Source organism: Anopheles cruzii, unplaced genomic scaffold, assembly GCF_943734635.1.
Source record: "Anopheles cruzii unplaced genomic scaffold, idAnoCruzAS_RS32_06 scaffold00317_ctg1, whole genome shotgun sequence".
NCBI lineage: Eukaryota > Metazoa > Arthropoda > Insecta > Diptera > Culicidae > Anopheles > Anopheles cruzii.
The window spans coordinates 638-20,169 of NW_026453936.1; the positions used below are offsets into that span (position 1 = coordinate 638).

A 19,532-nucleotide genomic window follows, 5' to 3' on the forward strand; every position below is an offset into this window, starting at 1 on the left:
TCTTGGGTGGCGCGTGCTGAGTGCGATGGGGCTGAGTCCTGTTGGAATGTCCAAGGTCTGCGACCGAAATGTTTGCGTGTCCTAGGCTCCAATACACTCTTCAGAATATTTTTCGATAATATTCGGCATTTATTTTGACGCCACGGTCGAATAATACGAGCGGATAGCGACCATCGACTGTTATGGCGGCCCACACCCCCACCATGGCCGGCGCTTGAGTTCTGGTGGCCAACCGAAGGTGTAAATTTTCAGCTGACCTCTCTGGCAAGTAAACACGATCATTTTATTTGTTTACAAACTGCTGGATAACGAATGGTTTCTCATCTGAGAAAACCAAATTCGACAATTCACCACTTGCGGCCAAGCGAAGCAAGTCTTTGGCTCTTTCGAGTGTAACTTTTTTTTGTGCATCGGTAAGATCTTGCACTTTTTGGAACTTCAATTCTTCAAAAACTTCTTCAGTTCAAGCTCATTTTGCAATATTTGCCGAATGGCATACTGCGATATGTTCAGCGCACGAGCCATTGTTCGGCCACTGCGACACGAATTTCGATGAAGTCGCTTCTTCACTTTTCGAACCATTTCTGGTGATGTTGCTGTTTTTTTTCGTCCGCTTCTTTGACGTCAGGCTACGCCACTAGTATCACTGTAACGAGCGATGGTACGAGACACAAAAGGTTTATTGACATTTAAATGCTGGAGGGCTCTAAAGATAGCCACGTGCGGTTTTCCAGCCAAATATAATGAAATCATACTGTTACGGTTGAGTTCCATCACGAATAACTTTTTTTCTGTAGAATTCCTACCAAAATGCTTTTGCACGCTTATGAACAATAAAATGAACTGTCGCTGGTATAAATCTGACAGCTGTCGGACGAGAGGTTTAGAAATGACAGCAGTCTGAAGTTTGTTGCAGTTTTTTTGACTCACCCTGTACAACAACTATTCATTGTTAGGTAAGCATTTCAGATCTCTACTGTGAAGAATTGGACCGATTGACCAGAATGCCCAACAGACCAACCAACCGCAGAGGTGTAGTGTTCCATCAGGACCACGTAGGTTCACACACGTCTACTAGGTCTATGCGTTGCAAAACAGACTTTTTAAAAAATGGCTGTACCTGTCGATTGGGACTTCCCAGATTAGCGGTTCAGTCATCATTACCTTGTTTTGACATCAGGTAAATGAATCCAGGTCGCAAAAAAATTTAATCAGTTTGCAAACGGCCATTGAAAGGGTTAGACCATGTCAACTTTTGTGCCTGAAAATGACGTTTTACGGGGAATATTATTTTTCTGCTCCTTTTGAAGAAAACTGCTTCGGAATCGCACCAAATGCTTGTCTGGACTTGTGTTTGGAAGATCGCAGTGCTTTAAGTGGTTTAAAAAATTCCAAAATGGCGATTTTGACTTAAAAAAAAAGCGTCGAAGGACTCCAAAAACGGACTTTCTGATGGGACAGAAAGGTATGCTGTTTCACAAGCTCCTAAAACCTGATGCAAACGTTAATTCCGATCGCTACTGGCAACAAATGATCAATTTGAACCATGCATTGATCGTAAAACGACCAAAAAGCCGCTTTTCCTAGAAAAATGGAGACGCCTGGTGGCCCGTAGAGCGAGGCTGACATGTGCCCAAAAAGCAAAATCGTTTCAGGATACTATCAAATCACTTGGATGGGAGTTGCTATCCCTCCCCGCGTTATTCACCAGACTTGGTTCTTTCCGAATATCATTCTTTTTCATCGATGGGACACGTATTGGCTGAGCAGCCCTTCGTTTTTCTACGAGGAACTCGAAATGGGATGACTAATTAGTTTACTTAAAAAGTCGAAGAATTCTTTCGACTGGGAATGCATGATTTAGCAGAAAGATAGGGGAAATGTATAGCTAGTGATGGCACATACTTTGAATAAAATAGAAAATCGCATTAAAATGTTATAATCTTTTATTTTTGGTTAAAAACAGTCTGTTTTGCAACGCATAGACCTAGTATAGTGTCTCACCTACAACTCCGGGAACTTGGTTGGGAAGATTTAATGCAGAAAGGATTAATGTGATTTAATGTGATCAAGAAAGGATTGTGAAAATAAATTGTGCTAGAGAGAATAAGGTCCTAAATTGTTCTTCAACAGAGACCAAAACTTCTGTAAATTAAACAACAAAACGGAGCACATTACACACAAATCGGATCATCTTAAACATCTTAAAGTTTTGAAATTCACGCAAAAATAATGGATTTCTTTTTAGCCAATCTGATATGTTTATAAATCAAACCAACAATCTTTGGATGAAGTCGTGCATATCTTTAAAACATACTTTTTGAGAATAAATCCCATACGCTAGACACTTATCGGTTCGGTTTCGCCGTAACAGGTCGGGCTTTTAGGTACCGCCCTCGTGGGCTCCTTAGAGCGAGCAGGACAGCAAAGCAACTCACACACAACAGATCGTGCGTACTGCTCCGACCCCCGGCAAACGGCTTTGGTACCTGCGATCGATTTTTGGGCTTTTGGTCTTTTGGGCTCCGTTTTTCGGGACCGCTTCTCGCGTTGGCGGAGAACTCTCAGCACGCGCCCACGATGTGACGACGCTGGCGTTGGCTGCCTGCCGATCGGCCTGCGCTCCTGGCCCAATTGTTGGCCCAAAACAAAAGGGTTAAACGGCACCGTCGGGCCACTGTGGCCCATCGGCAACCAATCAGCGCCGCGTTCGCCACGCCACTCAGGGGGAGCTTTATTGGCTCGGAACGGGATCCCTCAGGTCGCGTGGGGCCTACTGGGCAGCGGACCAAGCGCGCGGACCTCCCCCTTTGGTGGCGCTCGGTGGGCGACAACTTCACCTTTTGGGGCATCACACAGTCACACCGAAGTGGGTGTATTTTGAAGCAAGCGAACCCGGTTGGTTGAGATGATTCACGGAAGGCCTTTTCCGGAGGCCGCTTTCCGGGAAGTCTGGGTCAGTCCCGGGAAGGAATCACTCGCATATGTTCGATCAACGCTGTTGCTCCGGTCAAAAAGTACCGATCGTTGGTCGATTTAATTCATCAAGAGGATCAGAGGACTTATTGAAATATACCATCCATATACAATCCATTCTAATCAAACTCCTCTTGGATAGTTTATTAGCGAAGTCAATACATTTTGACGTTTGTCAGATTGAAAAGTTCAGAATCAGAGAAGAACTTGTTCGGGCCAACCCGAACCCGAACTTTAAACGATAAATTCCCCTGAAACGACACGACAACGCACGACTCGATCATCGTCGTCACGCCGGAACCCTTTCTTAACCCGTTCAACGTTTCGCTACCAACCGTACCAGGCGAGCAGCACCGGCTCGGGGCGCGTCGGCCGGGCGAGAACCGGGCAGCGCGTGTGATGCGTGTTCCTTCCACGAACCCATTCACACACACACCGAGAGGCATACGCGAGTAGCGGGATGGGCGACGGTTCCAGCGAGAGCGTCCGCTTTTGAGCCTCCTCTTTCGAGACCTTCGCGTCCCACAGACCGTCGAAGCGAGGGCCTCCGATGAAGGCGCAACCAATTTCAGGATGCGTCTGGTACCCCCGCAGACTATGGAAGCAGAAGAGCGGCGAAGAACGTCCCCCGTGTCTCGACCCCCGGCAGCTTTTGACGCCACGCGCGCGCCACACGATTGTATTTTTGTGTGTGTCGAAATTGCGGACCGCGTGGACCGGGATTTCAGCCCGGCCGTGGAGGTGCCATTTCGCGAACGGTCTAAAGCCACACCTACCGGCCACGCGGAACTCCGCGGGTTCGGACAAGTGGTTTTCTTACTCTCTCTCTCTGTCTTTCTCTCGGTCGTTTGCGAAGAAAGGGGTTTCGTCTCGTCGACGGCGGCGCTCGGAGCTCGGTCTCGTCGTGTCCGCACGGAAAACAGGTTGATCGAGGCGAAAAGCTACCAGCGTGCCAGGATGTGCGGTAGGCCGCGGTAGCCGTAACGCTTTCGCCCACTTTCCCCGTGTTTTGGCACGGCCGGGTTCGGGTTTACCTTATTTGGACAGGAACGCGTGAAGAAGCGACGAAGCTGCGCTCACTTGGATCGTTGCGTGTGTGAGACGCTCGCCGTATTTTGAGTGTTTGCCTCGCGCTTTCCACGAACTGAGCTGAGCGGGAATCATCCGCGACATTAATCTCACGTCCGACGGGTCACATTCCGTCACATCCAGCCCGGTAAAGCCTTAAGACGAATTATTTAGCGCATTCATAGACTCCACGAAATCTCCATTGAAGTGGATTAACCAAAGAGTATTATAGCAATCCATATAATTCTTTCATTGGTGTGTTTTTTTTTATATTTAAGAAAAAGAATGCTTGGAACTCCAAAACGACCTCAATATCTGCATGCATAAGCTCTTGTGTGAGGAATACGAGTAACACCGAGTTGGGAATTGATGACATTAGCTATGTTCATCTCACACTTCGAACAGACAATTTCGAAGTTATGCAGATTGCTAGGGCTAGTTATGAGAATGGCCATGGACCTCCTTGACCCATGACGGCACTGTAGGCTTTTTACTGCAGTCTCGACTGTCCACGAGTTTCTATAAGGAAGATGGATTGGATGGATCGGAACCAGCTCCCGCCTTTGCACATTAGATGTTTGTTACTCGTAGTCCAATCTCTTGCATGGGTGCGATCAATGCTGCTTTGGTTCGGTTCCGGGGCAATAAATAAAAAAATAAATAAATAAATAAATGAATAAAAATAAGGTCGAAGAAAAAAAATAGGTCGGTTTGAAGTGGACGTTGATAAGCGTGCAACAATGTATGTTGTTACCATAGTACGACGTAGGTTGGCGGATTGTAAACAAGTGGCGATGTTATCTACTGAGTATAGAGTGTTGGAGTATGCAACATTGTATGCTGATATGTATGCTGTGATAAGGATGTATATTTAAAGCGTGTGCACGTCTGAGTAATCTCATTCGCAAAAAGGTACAGCCACGAAGTGTCAAGAACAGTATAATCAACAAGTCGAGACCGACGACAGTGCCGTAGAAGAAGTTCCGACGTGGGATCAGTGGGAAGTGCTAGGAGTAATCAACCAAGTGTGGCTGTGGGTATGGAAAAACCTTTGAGACTATGATTTGACCGATTCCTCCGAAATTGACAAATTTGTGGAAACTGCTTGTAGATCCGATATCCAGATGACGTGCAGAGAGAAGGAAGGAATTGTATTCAGAGGGAGGAATTGATGACATTTCTCGACGATCGGATACCAAATTTAGGTATTACTATGCAGGATTGTGCAAACAAAGACCTCAGATTCGTCTATTGCTGGCTCGACGGAAACCACTGCGTCACGTCCTTCATGACTGCGCGTACTGCAACCTATCGTGCCGATGTTTCCGCGTTGAATTACTTGGCCGAAAAGTCAGAGAAAGCAGCTCAGAGACCTTAGTGAGAAAGAAATTGAATTGCCATCGTCAACTATTATTTCGCGAAGCCCCAAGTTTTCCTCTACGGAAAGGCAGGAATTTACGATGGTGCCAAATATAATGATCGAATATTTTATAACCGATCTCTCAAAAATTCCACCGAACCAATTATGGCAACCGGACTCTATGTGGAGACATCGCCATCAAACGATGTATTTGCGGAAACAGAAAATGCTAACGAATCAGACAGAGTTCAGTTGGTGTAGAATTGTTCGACTATGCTGAAAGAGGTGAAGAGACTCAAAAAAGAGAAGAGCAGTGCAAGTGAAGAAATACGAGGAGTCCGACTCAACTCGATTCACTGCCACCTGCAACAAATTGAAGACAAACTAAAGTGGATAAAAAAATGAATAAATAAAAAAATAAAATAAAATATAATGAAATGTAAAAGACTAACAACTACAAACACTGCTGTTACCGTATATGTTATGCATTGTTTGCGTTCAGTTACTAGCTTCATATTGCAGAACCTCGATTTTGGGATAAGAAATAATTAATAATAACATTATTCGAATCGAATCGAATATATTGAACAAAAAATCCTTGTTCGCTTCTGAGTTCGAAATCTGCCTTCGGCACGGCATTGCCGCATCCTTCACCAGAAGGCGTATCCCAATGATGCATCGAATTCCTGTGTTTAAGACAGCGGCGGTCTGTAGCTCCGCCTAAATTGAATTTGCTTCTTAAATCGGCTTGCTAGTTACCTGTGTACGCACGCCGCAATGGTTCCGGGACGTGTGCAGTTCGTTCACCATAAAACCGGGAGTCGGGAGCAAACGGCAAATTGAGGGTCCTTTACCGAGGCAGGGCCGGAAGCAGCATGGCGAGAGGCCCATCCTCTCGATAGCATTGACATGTTTAGTCGTTACAGTTTTATGACAACAGGCCTAGTAGATTGCTGCCCCCGAAAACACACGCACCGTTAGGCGGGCGGTTCCGAAATTAGCATCCTATCGAACCACACCACAATCCGCAAACCATCCCAATTGTTCGGCCTGTGTGTGTGAGAGGGGCATTGCTCACTTTTGACTCAAAACCCGGGCCCGGACCGATGGCTGGTCCTTTTCGGCGGATTCAACCAATCAATGCCGGACCGGCACCGGTCGGTGCCGTGGACTTCCAGCAGCGCCAGAGAGCGCACGTCGGAAGGAAGCACCGAAGATGGCCATCGTTCAAAATACACACCCACAAAATGTGAGTCATTAACAGCAGTTTTGGTGGCCGGCCGGCATTTCGCCGCGGCGGCTTTCCATTCGGAGTGGGCATGAATTTTTCCCGCGGTGGATCTGCCGCCGTGTTTTGCGTAGGGAGAACCCCGGAACTCCGACAGAACCCCCACCCCGAACTGCCGCCGGTCCTGCACAGCCATTTGCAGCGAGCGGGCACGTGCCGGCGGCCGCCGCAGTCCAATGCGATGGCGACCGGCGTGCGGATTGCGTGCGGTTGGCCCGCCGAGCAATCGACGGCAATCGAGAGGCCGGCCTATACACGCCCCGGGAACGCAACGGCAGTCAGACCATGTGTCTATCTTTCGCAAACCACGCCGCCCGTACCGGGAGCGCAGCAGCCAGAAGCGGCAGACACCGGCCACCGCGTCTGGGCCGGGCCGGAAGTTAACCTTTCGGTGGAACCGGTCGCCCGAACCGGTAGAGCGGTGAGTGAAATTACACTGGATGGCGAAAAGAAGCTTGAACATTTGAATAATATGTGAAAATATGAGTACATCATCTTTTTAAGTGGCTTTTTTGAGACGTTGAGCATTAGGTTGAGGTTCTAAGAGCAAGATTTGGACGAAAAATTAACATTTAGATGCTGGTCAATCAGGTCAATTTGAGTATGGCGAAAACAAGTTTAGTTTATGTTGGATTGAATTTTGATGTGAATGTATGATTATATGAATATATGAAATTATGAATGATAATATCAGAGTTTTGGGCTAGTAACATCTTTGTCAGACCAAGCAGAAGAAGAAGCCATCTTTGTCAGAAGAAGCCACTCAATTTAACAGAATTCTTGTTCAAAAGCTTGTTCTAAATGTGATTGGCTAAAATTTTTCTCTTGTATGAATCATCCCTAAATACAGCAAAACCATCATTTAAACATCTTATATAATGTTTCCGATCAATTTTTTGTTTTTTTGTAACAAATTTTTCATCCTCGTATTTTATTCCTCGAAAGGTAACCCAAAATCTGTTATGTTCTCAAACTAAACTACTTTTCGCCATCCACGATCGATATCCTGACGATTGCTGAAGCTCGAATTTCCACTCGCCGATCTCGAAGGTGTCCGCAACAAACTGGCAACCGAAATGACAACCGACACTACGGACGTCCTTCAAGCTACCCCCAGGATGTCCTTTAAGATATTTCTCGGTTTAGGCCTCGCTTGGCATAGAAGAGTTTACGTTACCGTAGTTGCCGTAGCTCGCTTGTGGAGAAGGCGGTACACTGCTTCCGCGTCACTCTCGTTCGCACGCTCACTGTCTCTCTCTCGCTCCCGGCCCAAACCGTTCCGCGGGCGTTCGTTCCTGGCGATCGTTATCACCGCCGTTGATTGTTCCGACTTTTTTACACCACACCTCCGCCGGTCCGTCCGGTTCCCCGTTGGGAAAACGGCACAAAAACGCAACCGGAAACGCGACCACAACGTGTGGCCGCGAAGGCCACACCGCCCACCGCCCACCGCCTGGCGAATGGGGCCGGACGGTTGGCGGTTCCTCCTTCCCAAACCGATGCTCGGCCTTTGCCAAACCTTTCCGCAATTAATTGGACCTCCTTCCCGGTCGTGCGAGGAAGGGGTTGCGGGGAAGACCCACCCGTCTGATTTAATGACGTACCGAGCGAGGCGCCGCCGCCATGCCGACCAACAAACACACGCCCGATGGCTGATGGCGCCGTTTGACAATGTGGGCGTGTATGAAAAGGGGCAAACCGGAGCCGCGATTGCATTGAGGCAGTCCCACTTGGCTTCGCCGCGTACCAGGGCCGCAGACCGCTTAGGAGCTTGAGCGAGCGGAGCGAAGCAAGCGTTGCGTGCCGGTTTTGTGGCCACGGCAGGCAGCTGCGCAGAAGCACGGACGCTCGATCCACCTAGCGGGCGTCTGGCGGTGTTTCTTTCGTTTCGTATCATGGTTTCGGAAAGAAAGGAATACTGTGTTGGAATGAACTTGGCAAGGGCGCAACAGAACATTTTGTTTATTCATTTTACCAATTAAATAAGCTCGATTTAAAAATGAGTTAGTTGTGTTAAAAATTAGCGGTTCCATAAATGTTTCCATCGTAAGCCTAACATTTCTTGTGTCCTTTAAACTCGATTGAACATTCTTGAAAGTTCCACAAACTGGTTTAGAAATAAACGGTTTCTAATACGTAACCAAAAGTTTACAGTTTTGTGGGGTTCTACCACCTTCATCAAACAGGTTCCCGGAATACATTTACGATATCTGTTTATTGCTCAAAATTGATATCAATAACCCTATATCACTTGATCTAGTCCTTAAACCATTTTTTAAACTCTATGTTTTGTACCTCCGTTAGGATCATCTGCGATTTTTCCATTATCTTCTTTCGGCTGCTGAAACGCATTCCTCTCGTAGGTTTTTTGATCCAATCAAACAGCAAGAGGTCCTACGGGGCCAAATCAGGAGAATCCTGGTGCAAGATACACGAGTTGCAGACAAATCATTGCGTTTTTTTATGGATTGATTCAAGCAAACCTACTCCTTGTTGACCGTGTCTTACCTTGTGATGGGAATTCACGGAATTTGTGATGGGATGGGTGTACCACCCCGTGGTAATTGGTAAACGGTAAACTCTAACCGGTAATGGTGAACCGTACTCGGTACTTAAATTTAACAAATTTTTAAATTTTTTGGCCATTCAAATCCATTTCCAGAATTCTCAAAAATAATCGACACGCTGCCAGACACATGTACTTAACTCGATGTAATTTTCACAATTAATGATAAAATGACGCAAAATTTTTGTGGGACTATCAGAGACAGTTGAGGAAAGAAACAAAAATAAAATGGTAAAAGTGGAGAGTGCTACGAGCGTCTTCCACGTACTCAATGCATTTGCAACAAATACTACCAATAATCCCCGCTGATAGAGCAGTCGGTAACGCTCGTCGCTGTCATGCAGCTGGCCTGGGTTCGAATCCCGGGATCGGCTGTCACTCAACTGGCCATGGTTTCGATTCCCGATTCTGTTGAGACAGGGGCTTGGCGCGGGTCTAACAATCCCGTCCGTAGAAACGATTCGTTACGAATAGTACCAGAGATATGAACATTGTCTCTGGTGCAGGCCAAGACCGCGCAGCGGTTGTAGCGCCAAATAAGAAGAAAACTACCAATAATGTGGCGCAAATTTGTCTAAAACTATTTCTACGAATCGCCCAAAATGAGTGGAACCCTTAAACATGTAATGATTACATTTTGTTGAAAGTTGGCTGATAAACGGAGACTTTCCTAGTGGATTTGAAGGCGGCTTTTCACTGTTATGTTTGTGTGAGCAGTAGTATATTCTGATAAATATCACAAAAAATGCTTCAATTATCAAATATTACCAATTATACTGCCGAAATCGCTATCGAAAAGTTATCTAACATTTACATTCTACATTTACATCCCTTCTGCATTCAAAGTTCTGTTTTCATTTTTAATTCGTTGCTAATGTCAACAAATTATTTAAACAAATTTTTCCTGAGTCTATCAATGTATTAATTAATTGAGAATATAGGCTACTATGCTACTGAAAAACAGTTCATAACAAATCGATCCATTCAGAATCCATTGTACGCCTTTGGTACTGATTATCGAGAATGGTTCAAATATTTCCAAAACAGCCCATTTAAACCGCTTCATACATTTAAACGAAAGGGAAAGAAACGTAAACAAAACAGACCAACCATCTGTGGACTGTGACCGGCTTCCCAACCTTCCCTCGTATCCGCCCAAACCATCCGTTTCCACTTCTGCGTAAAGAGTAGCGCACCAACGTCATTAGCGTGCCGCTAGGACGCAGCCGCGATTTTCCACCCTCTCTCTGCACACACACACACGCGCGCCCGTGCCCGGGTCCTTCGTGTGGATTATCACGATGACGTGCGTGCAGCCGGTCGGTCACCCACCGGCAGCAGCATTGCATGGGCTCCGCGGACCATTTGGAAATGGTGGGAAATTCTCTCTCACGGGTCCGAGGCGGCGATCGGGCGCAAAAACGGTCGACGAACGAGTGAAGCCGATAGTGTTTTCCACTGGTGGCCGCTTTTCCAACAGTGAAAAACCGGCGATTTTTCCAGGACCGGATTTTCTCACCATTTTCCTCAGTCAATAGCTTTCCGTTAAGCTGCACCAACCGAGCAGGACCGGCAGGAAGTGGATTTATTTGGGTGATGGCACCGGGCGCGCGCTCAAGGATCAACAAGTGTCCCTTCGCGCGAACCGACCATCCGCTGCCAGAGGGGTAGCCGCCAGTGATCCGTTATTTTTAGCTGCGAACACTCGAGTGTCTGCGCGTCTGCGCACGGCTTCGTGAACAGGAAGGGTCGGGTTGGTCCCTGGCACATGCGCCGTGCCCGGCTCAGGCTGTTTCACTCCGTCCCGCCACTGTTCCGGTAGCACCATCTCGTTCCCGAGCGCACACACTACATTTGCCCATTATCCTCGCGCAAGGATATTATTATTATTTGAAAGTATAAACTTTTTTTATGGCCTTTATGTGCGTGCTACTATAAAACTGAACGTTACTTACGTTTTATGGGTTTTTGCCACGCTTCGAACAGGGCTCGGAAGGACTCGTTTCCGTTGCCGTATCGGGAAGGCTCGAGCATCATAAAAACATTAATTTCCTATAGCATCCGTCGTAATACAAGCGCCGGTTTTTAATGCTTTTTAGTTTGTTTAAATGTTTTAAAACCCCCCGGTGACCGAAATGGCGTACTATCGGAATGGGTTTTTCCGCGGAATCCTCGCGCGCTGACCCGTTCTCGGAGCGCTTGGTGCTGTCCGGTGGCCTTCGGTGCGGTACACCGATTGTAGTGCAGTCTACTAGGCTAGCATGGGTCGGGAAAGGTTTCCCCGAAGACTGTGGATTCGAGAAGAAAACCTCCGTCGTCCCCCCGTGAAGAAAACCCCACGACGGTCCTGGTCCGAGCGCTGGTGGTCGGCAAGACATCTCGGCCCGCGAGAGAGCCACAGCCGGCTGTGACTTTCTTCTTCGCCCTCGGGCGCTCTGGTCGACAATTTTCCCGCTTTGCGAACCGAACAGGCTCATCGGCACCACGTACCCTGACTCCCTGCAGGAAAAGTGGACTGCCTCCGGACAGCAGGACGAGTGCGATGGGCAGTTTTCCTCTCGACGCGACTCGACATCAAAGCGAAACGGTGCCTCTTGGTCCTTTCTTTCTCGCATCCGGTCTCCGGCTGGACCGGACGTGGGAGCGATCGATACGCCCACTCTCGGAGCACCGCAGCCGCGAATCCGACAGCACTCTGACTCTGACGGAATCTTTTTCTGTCTCTTCCCATCTACGCGATACAAAATGTGCATCCATCAAAACTAGCTTCATTCGAGGGTCGGGATCCTGAATGGGTTAAGCCGCAAGAAAAAATATGAAAACGGAAACACACTTCGTGCTATTAAAATAATTTAGATATTGAATTAAGGATACAATAAAATAATGTTTCTTTTTTATCTCAGCGACTGTTCCATGTGTCCTTCGAGACGAAAACTCTTCCCTGTGAAAGTGCAGGAAACCCCACAGAAACTCCGCACAACGGCCGAATGTCCGGCCGGGCCGAGCTTCGCCGAGTGAGTAATGTGTGGCGTATGAGCAGCAGCGCCATAAACAAAACGGGGCTCAAAAATTCGCTTTTCTCATACGGCAGCTGAGAAAGGGGCTCTGCTGCCTTCTCTGTCTCCCACGCACACGGAAACCGACATACACACACACAAGCGGACACACTCGGGCGCGCGCATGTACTTCCTTGGCGCAATATCCGCCCATCGGCGGCGCGACCGTTGCGAGGTGCTGGTTTCCTGTTAGAAATACACCATGCGTCATTTTGACTGACGTAACGCTTGGCAGCCATCAATCTTCTTCCGTTCTCGGTCCCGTCCCATCCGTCCGCCTGTCAGCCACCTCAATGCCCCTCTCACCACTAGAAGAATCGCAGACAGCATAAACGGCCGCGATAAGAACGGGTCGTTCGCCCATTCGTTTAATCGCCCGATCGACTGCAAACGATGATGACTGTCGTGCACACACACGGGCACGTGGCGGACAAGCTGATAATTGAGCGTCATTAATCGTCGAAAGTTTTCGGTCCCTGTTATCGCATCATCGTAAATCGATCACCACACACACACACACGCGCGGGCAAGGGGCGCGAAACCGACGAAAGGAACTACTGGGAGAGAAAGAGAGAGCTCGGTCGCGGGGTGCGCTGCGTTACGCTTCCGGTTCGCGCCATGCTCGCCTGGTGCAATAGTCACATGAGCGCTGCGCTGCGCTGTGACGACGGCCGTGACGCGACCGCACGATCGCACGCTGCTACATTACATATGGCCCCCCGGAGCACCGAAGCCATCCCAAAACGCAATCCGTTCCCCCTCCCGACCCAGACAAACGGGCCCACGCGCCTGCTGGAGGTCCCACGGTGGTCACTTTTGCTCACAGTTCAAGGTTGAGAGAAATTTTAATACAAAATCTTAGCGAGAGCGCAGGAAACTCCGACGGTTTTGGACACCGCGGCAACCGCGAATTTTGGCGGGCTCGCGAGGCCCACTTCGGGTGGTGGCACTGTCGGGCGCCGGGGGCGACGGCGGGTAGTTCCCGGAGGGGGTGCAGAAAAAATCGGAGAACGACGAAAAAGACCGATGAGTAGCGAGCACCACGCAACATCGGACGGATTTTCGAGCAACAATTCGATTCAGTTGCGGAACATTACGCGGCACTACTTTGAGGCCAGGCACTAGTCAAAAATAAAAACCGCAAATTTTCTTGGGAGCTTCTTGAGGAATTCACAGATCGAAGTGGAACAGAAAGAGACATTAGACAACGAATCGATAAATGATACATACGATGAAGAATTTAAAGTATATTACCACTATTTACATGGTGTGTTCCTAAGTATACAACTTTAACATTGGGCTGAAAAGTCCCGGGCCTAACACATAGATGGCGCTAGTATTATTGCATTAACCGCTTTTTTCAGTTATACTAACCTTCAAAAGACAGCTGTCAAAATTTCACGATATTTTATTTGTTATTTTCAAACAATGAAAAATGAAAAACTAATTTCGTGTTTTAAATTTACGCTGCTTGTTGATAGGAAAAAATAACGTTCCAGTTTAGCTTGAAAAGTGTTAGAAGGACTCCACTCCATCAGAAACTACAATACCTAAAACGTTGGTTTGTTGATTTCAAACGGGGTCCGATAGAGACACCGATGATGCAACTGAACTCATTGCACGTCCAAATGAGGTGGTAAGAACCAGAAATTATTAAAAAAATCCGCGAAATCGTTTTGAATGATCAAAAAGTTATGTTGTCAGAGTTAGCTGACATTGTAAAGATATGAAAACAACCTGTGGGCTTTATTTTGCATGAGCATTAGTGAAAATCTCTGTTCAAGGCAGCTGCCGCTTTTGCTCACTGCTTTTGCACCAAAAACAAGAACGTGCTGAGGATTCTTGGCCAGTATTTTAACGTAACAAACCGGAGGATTTTTGCGTCGATACCATGGATGAAGCATGGATCCACTACTTCACTCCGGAAACAAAACGATCCTCATCTAGACTCCTCCAAAGGCTAAACCTGGGGCCTATTTTAATGCAAAAGATAAGTCGTTCTCCAAAAGAGGTATTGAAATGTTAGAGCGAAGCTGGAATGACTGTGTGGCTCTTGATGAATAAAGCCAATTTTGAACACAAAGAAAGCTTTTCTTTCTTAGACTTGGAACTTATCAAACCATGTGTTAATATTCGCGGTTTAGGTTGAAATTTGAAACAACCAATTTCCTAGCAAGAATGGTCAAGGCTGATTTCGGTACATGGCTTCTCTGGTTGACCTGGTGATCTGGAATCTCAAATTGTCGTAAAGAAAGACAGTGATTTCCAGAACCACAGTTAACAACCAATGGTGACAGTTATCAGTATCTTAATATCGAGACATGGTTATTAATGTTCCAAACAATCAAGAAATTATCTTTCCTATCATTAAATTACTACTACTACTACTCATTAAAAACATTCTAATTTTACTGAAAATAGATGCTTTAATAGACTTGAAACAATATTTCTAATCGTTCTAAGCGAAACAAAGCTTTGCAATTACACTCAAAAACTGCAAAATTGGGGTTGGGGCACAGTTCAAGTTAAGTTCAAAGTAATAGTCTTTGTAAACAACTGTAATATTAAAATTTGATGGTAATAATATCAGTAATTATACTTCAGTATTGGGTAGTTAAAAACCAATATAATGTTTTAAGGAAAAAGGATGTTGGATGGATGATTTTATGAGACGAGCCCGTTATCCTCGATCAACATGTGGAGTATGCTTTGCATGTTCTGCGGTAGATATGTGAGGATCAAAAAGGTGACCCAGCCGTGCCCGGCAATCAGCTCCACACGGAAGTACTAGAAAAGGAACAGGGACCATCATCTCATGGTTCTTCCTGCTCTCCGCTAGCTGCAGCCATTAGTTCGCTCTCCTCCTGCTAGCAGACGTTTCCAACTTCGATTTGGCAACCACTAAAAATGAGCAATCTGCAAAACTCACGCCGCGATGGCGGCACCCAGTAGAGCACGAGGATATCTAGCACCGGTAAAGTGGCACCTTTAGCGATACACCACTAGCTGAAAATCTCCGTAGTTTACGGCCGCTGTGGTAAGCAGCGTGAAAGAAAATTACACCGAGTATAGGATATGCTACTTAATTGGGATAGAAAAGTGTACTTACATCTTGCCATGCAGAAATGGTACACCGGTGACATGATGGGCGACCGAATGCTGCGACAATTCGGGCATTGTTTACTTGGATAACCATGATAAGGGAAACACGAAAAACGCTTACACGAAGACAACTTATATTACCTTACACACTTACCATTATGACTACAAAATACCAGTAACCATGCGGATGGCTCCATTTTTAATACGACGGGCATATTTTCGAATTTATAGGATCAACCCTGTGGAAGTAAAGCTAGTTAATTCCACTAACGCTCGATATCACACGGTTCACGGTTTCTTCACGGTTTTATATTTTCTTTCATTATACTTTAAGTAGAACATCATTTTCATACCTTGCTGAAAGTGATATTGGGAGTAAACGGTTCCCGTCGACCGGGAAGCGCACCTCTGCTTAGCAGACGATGGTATTCCGAGCAAAGCGCGGCTGCGAACCTCACCTTGCTTCCAGGTGCTTATCTAGCTTTAAACTAGGATTAATTCTAGGTGAAGGTGGTATAAATAAATCAACACAATTTCTGTCTTATCAAACCTGGCGTTTAGCGTTAGTCTACACAGCTTCTAGTGCAACAGTTGCCAAACAACTCAATGGGGACGTAAGAGTCCCCACCAATCTGCTAAAATGAGGTTTACAATATGCATTGTTCGAATATCACGCTAACTTCTTCCACATCCCGTGTTTTCTCCCGCGGTCGCTCGTCGGTCAGCTTTTGCTTCGTGGCACACCGTGGAAGGTCTGAGGTCCCTAGTTATCCTTTCAACGCCCCGACACACCCGATCGCTATGTGTCTCCTAACGCATTCTTTTAGTTTTTAATGGCATCTTGAGATTGTACACTTTTCTGCGCCTCAGCTTCCTTCGACTCGTTTCCTTCGCCGACCTCGACCGATTGGTTCATCAGATGGGGCGTATTCCAGGGCTGAATCTCGCCCGAGGCCCAAATAACGTACACCAGGTTGGTAACGTTGAATATGGCGAACGAAATCCAGAACACGATGCGCCACTCGTCCAATCCGTGCTAGGGGGATGAAAAGAATGGAGAAGAATCGATTAGATGTTCACAAAACGATGGGCAAAAAGGAGGCCAATTACGTCAAAGTGATTGCTTTAATATTCTAGTGGAATTCTTTTTACAACTATCGCATTAAGCTGCGTTAATCTTACTAAATTCTTAAATTACTCTTTTTATAATAGTGAAGCTACTCTTGCAGTAAGTGCCCTAGTGATCATCAATTAACATTTCTCGTCACTTCTTGACTTTAATGTGTCCCTTCAGTGTCGTGATGTTTTGCTTTCATGTCTTCTTAATAAAAAAAAACAGTTACCATTACCGTAAACAAGGCCGCATTTATGTTTTAATCCATGTTACTGTTTAATTCCTTTTTTCGTGTACTTTAATATCGGTTACTAGCTTCTGCGTTCCTTTCACAAGTTGTGTTTAGAGTTTCTAAGTTCTAGTTCATTTTAGTCTAGGTCATTTTAGGCTACGTTGCCCTTTGACTATTTTTTGTTGTTAATCAATTAAATAAATTAAACAGTGCTTGCTACAGAAAAGTCCTCATTTTATAGTATCATTTGAGAAGAGTAAAATTCACAAACGATATCCACGGAAAAGCAGGTAAGTCAAGTGATACTTACATTGGGTGTCATCACACCGACGACGTACGGGGCAATGATACCGGTGATGGCCCCGATACCGTTCGTAATGGCCATCAGTGTGCCAGCATAGTTTGGACTCAGATCCAGCGGGTTCACCTTCATGCCGGGGTAGAACGTTCCCATAAAACCCATGGCGAAGGTGAACAGCATAACGACGATCGCTTTTTCGCACCCGGCGTACGAAGCACCGACGATGAAGCAAGCCGGCCCAACGGAAGCTGAAATGTTTGGGAGGAAGCGATTCAGTTTCGAATCCTTTGACGGTGTCGGCGCCGGGTCTTACCGATGGTGGTGAACAGCTTGCGTCCGAACGTGATCGTCATGCGGCCGGAAGTGATGAGCCAATCGCTGAGGACACCGGTCGAAAGCGACACGATCCACATTACCAGGTAGGGCAGCGAGGAGTAAAGGCCGTTGTCCTTGATCGAGAACCGCAACACGTCACTCATGTACTTCGGCAGATCGGTCACCATGATGAAGAAGCCCCAATCGTGACCGATCTGGGCGCACACCAAGGCCATCATGGGAACGCTCGTGAGGATGAAGCGCCAAGGCGTCGGCGGAAGCGTACGATCGCGCTCCAGCGTACCGAGCTCCCGCTTCAGGTACGCTTTCTCCTTCTCGGTGATGAACGGATGCGACTCTGGATCACTGTAGCAGATGAGTGACTGGAAGTGTCGATAAAATTGGATGTTAGTCCGCCCATGTCAATACTGTTCCCCGTGCCACCGGAAGATACTTACGAAGATGATGAACCATAAGATGCCCATACCGCCGAAGAAGTAAAACACTGACGACCAGCCATCGATGTTGTGTAGCAACACCCCCGACAGTAGATTCCCGACGATCGTACCGACCTGACCGCCACCGAACACTACCGACCCCAGCTTACTGCGCTCCTTCGCCGGGATCCAGGTGGCCAACAAGGCACTCAGCGCCGGGAAGGTGGTGCCCTCGCCGAGCCCCATCAACACTCGGATCACGATCAGAGCGGTCGAGCCACCGGACTGTACGGCCCAGGGTGTGATGAGCGTGAAGATGGCCGTCGACAGGATGCCCAAGCTGAGGGTCCACTTGCCGCCGAACTTCTCCGCCAGCAAACCGCCCGGAATGTGCGTGATGACGTAGCCCCAGTAAAACGACGACAGGATGATACCCTGCAGTTCCTCGTCCCAGTCGAACTCACCGCCGGTGAAGTCGTCCGGGTTCTCCGACTCATCGATCGGACAAACGCCTCCGTCGTCGTCCGAGCCACCGTGCGTCTTGTTTACCATCTCCGTGATGGCGATCGACAGCGAGATGCGCATCGTGTACGCGTTCATGATCGCCAGGAAGCCCATGATCGCCAGGACGACCCGTTGCGGGATTATAAAAACTGTTCGAATGAAGGGGGGAAGGAGAAAAATTGTTCGTTAAAAATGGAATTGTTCTTCGGAAGCGTTCGTTGGGGATTCGATTCGAAGATTGGTCTAATTCAAATTGGTCAAATTCCGATTCGTGTATTATTAAGGAGATTATTGAACATAAGCTTTTAACATAACATAACAACAGTGCTTACTGTTGTCCTTTTTCCTCTTATCGGTCGAATGAAATCAAGCACTCGGAGTAACGACACCGTTTTCGTCCTTTTTAATTTTAAACTGGTGTTTTTCTTTTAGTTTTGGAGTGGTTTATTAATGAATTCTCCCAGTTTGAAATTTATACTGAAAACACTACGCAGGCTGCAACTGCACAAACATGCTCACGAATGTCCTTTGTCTACTGACATTCGCAACTCCCGACAAACTCTCACAACAGACGGTTTGAACCATAAAACACAAAATACAAAATGTACACACACCTTTTAGAAACTCCAGCATCGTGTCGAAACGGGTTGATTTTGAAACAATTTATTTAGAACGCTGGTACGAAGCTTATAGCGAAAGCAACTGTACCGGCGCATCACTCGATTGATTTGCAACTGGCTTTTCTGCGCCTTAAGCGCCTTAACTCCTTGGATGCAAGCCTTGGGGCTATCGATCCGCATGATTTACTCGTGGTAAAAATTGTCAGAGCACACTTTTCTGTGACTTTCAAAGTGGATATGTCGCATTCCCAATAGTAACAGTAGTTCAAACAAATATTACAAATGCTCCCGAGGTAACTTATCAAGTAGAAGACTACTTATCAGCTTATCGAGTAACCATGATCACCAATCCACTTTCTATGATGTTCAGTACATCGTTTGCTCTGAGCTAGGGTAACCGCTTTGAAAGATATTAAAAGTTATCCCTCATGCATGTCCTTGTCAAAAAATCTTCAACTTTTTATCTTATGTCTGCATAGCAATGTTTGCTCTTAATCTGCTCAATAACAAAGTTGTTTGCTTTGAAGGTTCAAATCAATAAAGGTCAGACATCTTTGGCATAAAACAAGATCTTCCTTGAGCAGCGTTCCGTG

The 19,532-nt window shown here is 46.7% G+C and overlaps 1 protein-coding gene across 1 annotated transcript; it reads right to left on the reverse strand.

The window, feature by feature from the left end:
• Positions 1-15,739: 15,739 nt before the first annotated feature.
• On the reverse strand, positions 15,740-18,475 carry LOC128276022 (putative inorganic phosphate cotransporter; the record flags this gene model as incomplete). Its single annotated transcript, XM_053014492.1, has 4 exons — positions 15,740-16,452; positions 17,073-17,311; positions 17,377-17,761; positions 17,837-18,475. Coding segments are annotated over 4 exons (1,476 nt in total), but the record flags the coding sequence as incomplete, so codon positions are not given.
• Between the last annotated feature and the right edge of the window lie 1,057 nt (positions 18,476-19,532).